The following is a 12,158-nucleotide window of genomic DNA, read 5'->3' as shown; positions in this document are numbered from 1 at the left end:
CAAAAGATATCCCAGCCAGCAAAAAGATAAGTTTAATGAGCATCAAAGAATCCTTCCATTGCATCAGATCTATAGTTATCATATGAAGCACTGTACTGTTGCATTCAGCATACCAACCCTTTTCTTGGACATTAGCATCCTTGCAAAACTGGTCAGCAGCCATGCTTGAACAGAAAATGTAGTCACACAGTAACCAAGCAACGGCACATAGAAAATGTTCAGATCCAAAAACCGCAGATATATGGCACAATATTCCTGTAACAACCATGATCAGTCTAATTGGTCGTGAGCTTGGAAACTGTAGAGCCACATTTGAAGAATAAGGAGGTGGCCAAGGTTTCAAGTTAGTTGTTCGCCTTGGCAGAAACAAAATGTTGACAGCACAGAAGTCTCCGTCAGATGATAGCAGTCCAAGGGCACAAATTACTTGCTGATATGACCAAAACATGTTGATTGCAGAAAACTCACAGTAGGAATTCCACTTCTCAGCAACAACTAGGGAATATTTTTCGGCAGAACTTGTTGTATGTAAGGCAAAACTGATAGCAAAACAGTAGTTACCTTCATGTGGTACAGTTAGAAACAAGGCTGCAAGGAAATAATACACGTCTCCAAATAACAGCAACTCTAGCCCAAAATGTAACCATGCAACGTACCAAGGAAAAGATTCCAAACCATATTGTGTTGCCTCTTCACATATCATCTTTTTGCAGCTACTGTACTGCTTCTCACACCAAGTCCCCCGATCTTGCAGAAACAAATTGCTCTGCTGAAAATTGCTCTGCGTTTGAGACACATCCAGAGGCAACAACAAACTTGGGATCATGCCACTAGGCTCTGTTCAATCAGGTGGACGTGGCGGCCGCAGGACAATCGACACATAATTTCTGTTCATAACCAGGCCTCCTAACTTGTTTATCTGCCTTCCTGGATCCCATGGTGAGGGTGCACACATGCAACACTGAAAATAAGGATGCTCACACATACCTAAGTTCTCACAGAAATACTGAAGTTGAAACCAAGATGTTGCCCGTGTAGCAATGGCATGAACTAAACAGGGTACTAATGGTGACTTGTCCTGCTCCTTGCTGACCTGAATGTTGTCACTTCTGTTGAGCAACTGGAACATGTTGGCCTTCTCGACATGAGTACACCTCAAATTTGCATCAGCTAGTGGCATAAGACTGGAGTGGAAAGAGGCCCGAGGTACTATGGTCGGCAGATACATGCCTAGTGCAGATTCTGGCGACTTCGCGTTGGTGTCTTCGTCTACACCTTCTGTCGAACACCTTCCAGGCGCTACCGTTGGAGAAAGAACTGTCCTCGCTGCATTAGTGTCCCCTCCTGGCCACTCGGTCGAGCACATGGTGGACATGGCGAGGGCAAGTTCTGAAGCATCTGAGACGGACACGGCTGCCATGCAGGTGGAGGTGGAGTAGGATCGTGATGGGGACACAACGAGGTTGGGTTGGGGCACCTTGTTGACATGGGTGGTGCTGGCGACGGGGTAGAGGCCCAACGTCGAACAGGTGACGGGCGTCTCAAGCACCTGGTCTGGCTCGCTCTGCATGGTGGACGCAGGCATGCCGATGGGACCCTGGACACGAGAGGGTTGGCGTCTGGTGCCGCACCGGTGTCTCCTCCTGGGCTCGTCGAGCGGGTGGTGGCCGACGCGACGAGGGAGGGAACGCCGCCTGATGCGGGGGCGACGGCAGTCGCGCTCGACACGGAGATGCTCGTGGCCGCTGCCGCTGGAGCGGGGTCGGAGGAGGAGGCAGCAACCTCCGACTCATGGGACCCGTCAGTGGTGATGCCGCTGCTCGAGACGCGCATAGGCCTGGTCATGTTCGTCGTTGACGAAGTCGAAGACGCCAGGTCGGTGCCGTGATTGGGGTCGGGGAAGACATGGCTCGCAGCCGACGTCGACATAGCAGGCGCTGTCGCAGTAGAGGCCGCCGCCGCAGGGGCGCACCTACGGCCGTGGTCGCTACGCACCTTCTGCCGGAGGTCGCCGATAGTCCGGTCCAGCTTGGTGTGGAGGTCGCCGAGCGTCGCCTCCATGCCCTTCTCTAGCCTCGCCTTGGACTCAGCAAAGCATCGGTCCACATCACGGGCTAGCTGGGCCCTGAGCACCTCATACGTCGCCCGACCCTCCGGCGAGAGAGTCGCCAGGAGCTCGGCACGCCGTCGTGGAAAATCCATGGAATTGGGTGGGGAAAAATTCTGGGGTGGATATTTGGTGGAGAATCGAACGGCTCTGATGCCAATTGTGAGGTTCTCTCTACTAATTCAATCAATTGCCATGAATTCGGTTACAAGCTCGAGATACAGGAGGAGGAGATAGAGATTACAGAAGGGGAAGGAGGAAGATGAAGCCAAGCCTCGGCCGAAGCCGCCGTCCTGATCCAAGCCGAGTTGGCCGCAGCCGTCTCCCTCTGTATATTTTTTTTTTAGACAAGTCTCCCTCTGTATATGTAGTCCACTACTCCTACGTGGGCTCAGTAGTGGTTGAGAGCCCAGGACGGCCCAAGGAGGCCCGGGTTGCTGACACGCCCCACACACTTCCTTCTTTTCTAGCAATGCACCCTGCTGACAATTGGCAAATACATAATGTGAAGTACACTGTAAATCTACTATCACACTAAGGTTGTAAGGTCAATTTAACATATTTACTATATTTAGGTCTCTGTTGTTGGAGTTGCAAGATCTATTTTCGTTACCGGTGAAATGGAATCGTGGAGTTAAAAAAAATGCTCCTCAAAAAATAATATTGTGAGCTCCGCCAAGAGCCAATTGCAAGTCACATACTCACATTCGAACTTTTTGAAACCAAACAGTCAATAAAAGGAGGTTATATGTCTGTTATAAAAAACAGTGTCAACTTAAAGCTAATACAACACTTGAATTTTCCATATTTATAATATATTTGCCCTTATATAACAGAGGATATTGCGAAAGAGTCAACAATGCTACAAGAAATGGTTATCAATATGATTTTTTTAATTTTTTTTTATAAGAGTCAAATCAAGATGTTGTATTTTTATTTTATTTTTTAGAGGGAAAGGGCATAGCCCCGGCTCCATTGCATTACCACGAAACCAACACAAGCATCCATGTATCCATTACATCACGAAACCAAAAGCAAGCAGCAATTATTGCTAAGAAGCAGATAGAAGCGGCTATGAAATATAAATTCCAAATTCTAACTGAAGAAGGAAAACACAAACATCTCCACGGCTAGCAAGATAAGCACGCGAGGCATTTTGCAGATTCAGAGCCAAGGAGCCGAGGCCGAAGACGTAGAAGCAAGCAGGGCTCGCTCCTCCTTCAACTTCAGCCCAGGATAAAGCCATGTGGGGTGAACTTGAGGTCCTAGCCAGGGGAGCAGAGGAGGATCTTGCGCCATTTGCTTCAGTCTTGTCACCAACTTCCTCACTCCATCCTTGGCATGCCCGGAGCATAGGACTTCCCACGAAGACAACATAGCTGCTGTTCTCCCCCACACCACCTGCATACCAGACCACATAGCGCGGTTGCGCTGCTTCCAAAGAGCCCAAAGGGCCGCAGCTTGCAGGAATTTAGGAGCAGTGTTAGGGCTGTTCCTCCACCAGTCCAACATGGACACAATATCAATAATGTTAACATTTCCAGACAGCTCATTAACACTACTCCAAATTTCCTTCGCAACCACACACTCAAAAAATAAATGTCTGCTAGTTCCTAGCTCAGAGCAGAATAGGCAAGACAACCTCAAATGCTGTCTTTTACTAAGATTATCTCTGGTGAGCAGCTTATTGTTGCACAAAAGCCAAATAAAAATTTGCACTCTTGGGGAATTTTAACTTTCCAGATGACTGGACTATTGCCAAGAATAATACCTCTAAAATTAACTATCTTATAGAAAGACCTGACAGAATAAGTACCTTTATTCTCATAGTTCCAAACCAGAGCATCAGGGACATCATTTAGAGTGATGTCTTTGAACAAATTAAATAAAGCATTCCAGGACTGAAGCATACTCTGGGAGAAGCATCTTCTGAAATTAATTTTCAGAGTAGTACCATCCCAAACTTTGCTAATAGTGGTCCAGGATCATACTAGTACAGAATATGCTTTCATGCTCCAGGATCAACAAAGGGAAGGTTTTATTAGGAGGCAGTATAACTGCACAAAGATGAACCTACATTGCACATTGTAGTTATATGGGGCATACAAACGTTTGATGCTTATCATACCACAACACCAAAGCGATCTTGATACGATTACTTGATGCCTGTATCTAGCAGCAATGCTGTTCATGCCTTCATGGACATTCACCTCCTGTAGCTACCATGATCTGTACTGAATTCACTTGAAAACACACAAATCTGGAGCAATATATAGACAAGTTAACCTGTAACATAATTGTTTTGCAGAACAAATCTACTACTACTCACTGAAAGAAATCTGTGATCATTCTTTATGGGTCCATTTGTACTGTCGAAATCTGTGAACAAGCACAATTCTGAATTCTTTATGGGTTTATTTCTCTCCAAAATTTAAGATGCCTTGTGAACATTCCCGTCACATAAAATGGAACCACTCATTTTTTTTCTCTTAGCTCTCTGCATAGACAATCTGTCAACTGCCAATAGCAACTCATGTGCACAAAATAGCTCTTCCTGACCCTGACAAAGCAACAATTAACATTAGCGATGCAGGAGAACTCACTCACAAATAACTACAATAAGGCATCAAGATCTATGAGGGATGGCATCAAGGTCTGATGATTAAGCATTGATCTCCTCTATGACAAGGGATGGCATCAAGGTCTGATGATTTGAAGCACTGACTGGGAGGTATACTGGAGCATGCACCTCTATGATTGCCTCACCTGCTTCCAGCGAACTGGAGCAAAGCAGTCTGTTAGTTCATTAATTTTCTTCTTATAAGATAATAGGTGTTAAATCATAATCATGCAATCAGCTTAGAACCATACTAATTGATAGAGAAAGGCACACTTCGAATGAACATCAGGCTGAGCATATGTATAGAAGAAATATCCTAAAAGAAGTCCCGCAAACATTAACTATCACAACTATGGTATATTATCAGTTGGTCCAAGTTCTCCATTGGCACCACATCTTCTTCTTCTTTTTCTCTCTCTCCGCAACAGCAAAAACAGAGGAATTTATTTAAGCAGACTTATGTTGTTTTGACTGCTAGATAAAAAAATATTGGAGGATTTCACATCAACTCACTGTAGTACCAAGTACATGCTGGATTGCTGGAATATGATATTCTTTCCATATGAAAAAAATATATAAAACAAAATATCAAAACTGAGCATATGCTCTTCGTGATGTGGGTGGAGAAGAGAAGGAGAAGCCAATATCAGCCCCACTGACCTGCTAAGATCGATATCTGATCTCTCGGTTAATGCATCCATATGACCATATGAGATCCTTTTCTGGGACTGAAAAGTGCAGCGATTTGAGGTTGTTCCCTAAATTTGCTCGCCAATTAACCATTGCCGCTGTTTTTAGCATTTTAGTATTGATCCTGTTAATGTGCATTTGGTGTGCTTGGCACAATTTGTCAGCTAATCAGAAAGAGGAATCAGAAGTTCAGAATGCAATGCCTAAATCCTCTGCATTTCAGTACTGATGGTCTTCATGGACTTAAATTCTGTCGATGCATATTGCACATTAAATCTTCTTCGAGTAGTAATCTCGCTGTTGTATGAGAGCATTCAGTGGCTGGAATTTTGTTCGTTCAAGTAGGTACATAATTCATTGACTGAATATATCTCCTGCTGCTTACCCAAATTTATTTGCTTGCTTACTTATGGCAGGCAGAGATGCATATACATGTGCTGCAGAGTCATTATTATTCTTTGAAGCCAAAATCGTAGTACCTTGAGGCAGCAGTGCGCAGCGGAGCCATTTGATCCAGTGATGTTAAGAACCAACATACACACCCACCGATTGGTACTTCTATCTGCACAGGATACATAATTCAGGTGACAGGGAGTAGAATTCAGAGAAGAAGGCAGCAGGTTCAGAGTTTCACGGCAGGGGAGAAGAGCAGAGACACAGGTTCAGAATCGAGATCTCTTCAGAACCACACGTTTTCCAAATGGCAAAAGGTAACCCCGAAGCAAACCTACCTCGCTTAAGTAGAAGGGGACGGCACACCTGGTTGCACTCCAACCGTCAGACTAAGCAGTCCACTCCTCGACAACGGCGGGGGTGTCCATCAATAATGTCTGATTCAATTCTGCTGCGTAGCAAGCAAGATGTATCCTCACAAGAAGCATATGACTGAAACCAAATTGCAAGGAAGAGAGACGAACCAAGACGAACTGGCGGCGGTGCTACGTTTCTACAGCTGGCCGAGGCGATGTTGGGTAGTGGAAGATGGTCGCCGCAGTCTGTGTCTGTGGTCAACTGGTATCCCGTCTGAGCAGAGGAGTTGAGGAGGTGGCGCGCGGGCTCGCGCGTCGAGCCGCCTCGACATCCTGATCACGCTGACGGGCAGCCACCTCGCCGGGTCCCGCAATGCGTAGGTGCGTTGCGCCTCCGGCGCCTCGCAGCGGAACAACGTCGGCTGTGGGCGCATCCACAGGAGGGTTTTGATATTGTTCCGTTATTTGCGGCCGGCCGAACATTATATCTGGGCCGTCTGATTAGACGGCAGATCATCAGAGAAATGTCAACTATTTGATTTTATTGGACGGATTAGATTGAAGGCTGCTGGTTGTTTCGTGTACACTTAGGGCATATGTACAATTGTTGATAAGATAGTCATATCTTAAACCTTGCATGTAATTTAAAGATGAAAAAAAATGTTTACAATTGGTCATCTCTTAGTCTTATTAGGGATGTAAGGCGGCCTCCGAACCCGGCCCGCTCCGTATACAAATTAGGAAAAGCTAGTTCTAATCAGGCTGTGCTACTGTTAGGCAAAGTTATACTAATTAAGCACTTTGGCGGGTCTATGCGGGACGCAGCTCTGCACCTCTAAGTCTTATCTTCAATAACTAGTCATTCCCAAAAATATAGTGAAACATATTGTGTTAAGAGATCATCTCTTGTGACAAGTCTTTTCTTACGAGTTATCTCTCCTCCACCTTATTATTATTTTACGTGGCATTCCTAAGATTGCACCACTGTACATGTCCTTATTTTGGTGGCCGTAGAAAAACTTTAGTTTGCTCTTTTAATAGTAGTGATGATGGTGATTACTGGTCGTGGCATGGCAGGTATATTGGAGGAGCTAGACTGAGTTGAACTAGCAGTAGCACAATCAATGAGTGACATATTAGGGACGTGCCTGTATACACTATTGGGTCTGCATAGCACGAAACTTAAAGCATCTCTGGGCCTAACTCGCTGGAAACGCTCAGATCTCTGGGCGAGCGCAAACGAGCTGGCCCTTGCACGAGTGAAGACGGAAGGGATGCTAGGTGATTACCTGAGGTCTTCTTCAACCTCGAGTAAGCTTCCATCTAATCTCCTCTCCTCCTTGTCCCACCGAGCTATACAACGGTGCTTCAATTCGAGGTAAGCTCTACACGAAAAAGATGCACCTCGATGCTATGGTTTCATTCAGGCGATCAGTTCGTAGTTTTGTCAGCTGTAAGTTCTTAATTTCGTGTTCCCGTTTAGAGCTATTCTTGACGAATTTTGTCAGATTCATCGCGCATGATTGATCATTTGAAATTTCCTTTGACCAGCAGCCTAATCTCGCATTTCCTTACAACATTCGTGTTGTAAGTATTTGGTTTCGACAGTCGTAGCTTCATCTCTCTTTGAACAGCAGTCTACTGCACTTAGCCGCCATGTCAAGCTCCTCTGTCCTCTGCTCAGAGCCATCCTATTCGTCTCTCTCGACGCCGAAGCCCTTCCCCTTGATCTCCTTGCCCACGTCCTACTACACTAGAGTCGTTTCCGGCGTTGCTCATCTCGACCTACCCTCTGTCGTCCTCCTACTGCACTGACGCTGCAATGGGGCGCACACTGCTTTCTTGTGTTCTCTGCCTCTGTACACACTGCAGTCCGTCGCGCCGCTGACGGGGTCAATCATCTTGGCCTCCTCTCTCTCGCCCTACTATACTGGTGTCGTTTTCGGCGTCGATCATCTCGGTCCCCTCTCTCGTCCATTGCACTGACGATACCATAGCGCGAGCACTGCATTCTCATCCTCTGTCGACTGTGTTTGCGCGAGCACCGCAACTAGTTCGCCGATGGTGTCGCTCGCCGTGCCGCCGACGGGGTCGCTCGTCCACGACTCCATGCTCGTCATGTCGGACACGACGCCACGTCTGCTATTCACCACAGTCCCCATGGTCCGGCACACACTGCATTTTCCCCCCTTCATCTGCTAGCTCTTAACCCTGTGTGCTAATTGCAAGTGCTAGCTCTTAATCATACCTCATGCGTGCAACCAAATACCGTATCCATGTGCCGCTTGGGCCAATGCAGGCAATCAAATAAAGTGCACTTACGTATTACATAATGCAGGGATCCTAAATGCAGACAACGAAACAACTTATAGATGGCGCAGGGCTGTTTTTGCTCAACCAGGTTGGTTGAGAATTGCATGCCTATCCTTCACAACTTTGAACCAAACACGCCGTAGTACTACGCAACAGTAGCTGAGTAGTAGCACTCGTAGATCTTGCTGGTGAGGCCAGTTGCCCGGGTTTGAAAGAAGAGAGGCTGGCCGCATGTGGCGGCGGTGACGGGGCATCCCGGTCGGTTTCCGCGAAGGCACGGAGCTCAGGGACAGGTGTCCCACCACTCCCGTCGCTCGCAACCGCACCGGCGTTTATTCCGTCCGCCCGTCAGTGTCACGGGTCCATGGCCGTTCCTCCCTCCGCGTTTGCAGGTCCGGGTCGTCGTCCACTACCGAGAGTTGATTTGAATATTGAACGCGGCGATTGGCCAATGAAGCTGGTCATCATACGCCATGTCCAACGTTTCTTGCACCTGGCTGGATGGTAGAATTTTCGCATCTTCAGAAGTTCAGACATTTAGGTGCCGCAGCTGGTCTGTGGTTCTGTGCTCGGGATAATCTTGCTTTCCAAAAGGGATTAATTTGGCTAACCAGGCAAATCAGAAGCCTTTGATGGTTGAATCTGATTGCTCGGCGGTGCGTGTCTTCACTGCCAGTAGAAATGGTGTGAATTCTACCACAAAAGCTATACATTCTATAAAGAAAATAAAAACATTTAGATCACTACAAGTGAGTGATATTGTCAGTTGGCGCCACAATACCTGAGCTTCCGTAAAGTATTCGTTATGTTGTTAACTGAGCAAGAGAAATGGTCAAATGAAAGGCTCAAAGGAGAGCGAAAGGTTTGATAATCGACTCCCTATACCAGTTGACCTGCGTTCTGGCTCCAGCTGCACATCCCGCCCCATGCCCGCCGCCACCCATGGAAAAACTAGAAGCAACGACCTTTGACTCTGTCCAACCATAGCACCACTCATTACCCGACCGACCGAACGCGGCACACCACCGTCTTGAGTCCCCTCCCTCCCTGGCGTGCTTCCTTTCCCCACTCATCCCCTTTTGCAGGAAGCGCAACCGAAGCAATGGCCGCTCCGACGCGCCCGCGCGGGCTCGCCGCCACCAGCAGGGCGGCGCTCGCGCTCCTCGTCCTCCTCTCCGTCGCCGCGCCTCGGTGCCGCGTCGCGCGCGCGCAGCAGCAGTACGAGGCCAACAAGCAACTCAACTGCTACGGCACCAACGACAGCTCCGTGCTCGGCTACACCTGCAACGCCACCGCCGCGGCCCGCCCCTGCGCCTCCTACGTCGTCTTCCGCTCCTCCCCGCCCTACGACTCGCCCATCTCCATCTCCTACCTCCTCAACACCATCCCCGCCGTCCTCGCGGACGCCAACGCCGTGCCCACCGTCTCCCCGGTCGCCGCCTCCCGCCTCGTCCTCGCGCCGCTCAACTGCGGCTGCGCGCCCGGCGGCTACTACCAGCACAACACGTCCTATACCATCCAGTTCAGCAACGAGACCTACTTCATCACCGCCAACATCACCTACCAGGGCCTCACCACCTGCCAGGCGCTCATCGCGCAGAATCCCAACCACGATAGCCGCAAACTCGTCGTCGGGAACAACCTCACCGTGCCGCTCCGCTGCGCTTGCCCCTCGCCGGCGCAGGCCGCCTCCGGGGTCAGGCACCTGCTCACCTACCTCGTCACATGGGGCGACGCCATCGCCGACATCGCCGCCCGCTTCCGCGTCGACGCCCAGGCGGTGCTCCGCGCCAACAACCTAACCGACAGCGAGAACATATACCCCTTCACCACTCTGCTCATCCCGCTCAAGAGCGCGCCCACGCCGGACATGCTCGTGTCGCCGGCGCCACCGCCAGCACCGGCGCCACCGCAGGCCCAGCAGCCGCCGCCGTCTGGAGGGTCGGGCAGCGGGAAGGGGGTTGCTGTCGGGGTCGGTGTTGGTGTCGGCGTTCTTGCGCTGGCGGGACTTCTTGGCCTGATGTTCTTATGTGTCCGGCGGCGGCGGCGACCGCGGCCCGGCGTTGTGGAAGACGGCCATCCGGGGAAGGGCGTTCTCGACGTGCCCTCGTCTGCCGATTACGACCCTCTTGCCTCGGGCAAGCATACGTCCTCGGCTACGACGAACTCCTCGTCATCGTCGGCGTTTGTGTCCACCGACGCGCGCGCGGCGGTGGAGTCCCTGACCGTGTACAAGTACTCGGAACTCGAGAAGGCGACGGCAGGGTTCTCGGAGGACCGGAGGGTCAAGGACGCGTCCGTGTACCGCGCGGTGATCAACGGCGACGCGGCGGCCGTGAAGCGTGTGGCTGGCGATGTGAGCGGCGAGGTGGGCATCCTGAAGCGCGTGAACCACTCCAGCCTCGTCCGCCTCTCCGGTCTCTGCGTCCACCACGGCGACACCTACCTCGTCTTCGAGTTCGCGGAGAACGGCGCGCTCAGCAACTGGCTCCACGGCGGCGGCGAAACCCTCGTGTGGAAGCAGCGTGTGCAGGCGGCGTTTGACGTCGCCGACGGTCTCAATTACCTCCACCACTACAGCAACCCGCCGTGCGTGCACAAGAACCTCAAGAGCAGCAACGTCCTCCTCGACGCCGACCTCCGCGCCAAGGTGTCAAGCTTCGCGCTGGCGCGGTCGGTCCCCACGGGCGTTGATGGCGGCGACGCGCAGCTCACCCGCCACGTCGTGGGCACCCAGGGGTACCTGGCCCCGGAGTACCTGGAGCACGGCCTCATCACCCCCAAGCTCGACGTTTTCGCCTTCGGCGTCATCCTCCTCGAGCTGTTGTCCGGAAAGGAGGCAACGTTCGACGGCGGCGCCAAAAGAGGGGAGACGCTGCTGTGGGAGTCCGCGGAGGGGCTGGTTGTCGACGGCGAGGACGCGCGTGGCAAGGTGCGGGCATTCATGGACCCGCGGCTGAACGGCGACTACCCGCTGGACCTCGCCGTGGCTGTGGGGTCGCTGGCGGTGCGGTGCGTGGCGAGGGAGCCCAGGGGGCGGCCGTCCATGGACGAGGTGTTCGTGACGCTGTCGGCGGTGTACAACTCCACGCTGGATTGGGATCCCTCGGATTACAGCAACTCCCGCTCTTCGATCGTCGGGAGATAGTAGGAGTACTCAGCGAAGATGTCTTTTCTGTTATGGACAGATTATTTTGTGCAGGGCACAATCACTTCTTTTTAGTTGAAGAGTGCAAAATCACTTTGGTGTAACGAGAGTAAATGTGATTCGAGTCATGTATAGTACTCCATTTCAAATTAAGTGTCCTGGTTTTAGTCATGTACCTTCTCGAGTGCACTTTTTAATTCTATTCAATTATTTATCATCTGTTGGTGTTGACAGGAGAACCCAAATTCATTGATTGGAAAGAATTGTTTAATTTTAGTTCCATGATTAAATTTGTTCAATATAATCTTTTTAAGTTAATTTGCTCCATATAATTACAAACCAGTTGTTGGATGCTTTTTTTTGAGCATCAGTACAGACACAAGCGCTCATACACACACGTATACACTCACCCCTATGAACGCACTCCCTACCCCTATGAGCACCTCCGAGAGACTGAGCCGGCATATCATCTTGAGATTTACGAAGCCATTGTAGGCGCCTCGTCGTCGACGGGAACGTCTCCTCCCACTG

General features: G+C 50.2%; 1 protein-coding gene and 1 long non-coding RNA gene across 2 annotated transcripts; one reads left to right on the top strand and one right to left on the bottom strand.

Annotated features, from left to right (window-relative positions):
* Positions 1-4,268: 4,268 nt before the first annotated feature.
* On the bottom strand, positions 4,269-6,429 carry LOC119321297. Its single transcript, XR_005155130.1, has 4 exons — positions 6,335-6,429; positions 6,149-6,261; positions 5,897-5,979; positions 4,269-4,887 (listed from the first exon to the last, which is right to left on the bottom strand). It is a non-coding gene; the product is annotated as an uncharacterized LOC119321297 (long non-coding RNA).
* A 3,058-nt stretch (positions 6,430-9,487) lies between these two features.
* LOC119324852 (protein LYK5-like) lies at positions 9,488-11,802 on the top strand. Its single transcript, XM_037598618.1, has one exon. It carries the CDS (start codon positions 9,582-9,584, stop codon positions 11,625-11,627), a length of 2,046 nt encoding a protein of 681 aa, XP_037454515.1. The 5' UTR covers positions 9,488-9,581; the 3' UTR covers positions 11,628-11,802.
* The last annotated feature ends 356 nt before the right edge of the window (positions 11,803-12,158 follow it).

Source organism: Triticum dicoccoides, chromosome 6B (genome assembly GCF_002162155.2).
Source record: "Triticum dicoccoides isolate Atlit2015 ecotype Zavitan chromosome 6B, WEW_v2.0, whole genome shotgun sequence".
Taxonomy (NCBI): Eukaryota; Viridiplantae; Streptophyta; class Magnoliopsida; order Poales; family Poaceae; genus Triticum; species Triticum dicoccoides.
The sequence above is the reverse complement of the archived record's forward strand: the minus strand, read 5'-3'. Positions and strand labels throughout refer to the sequence as shown.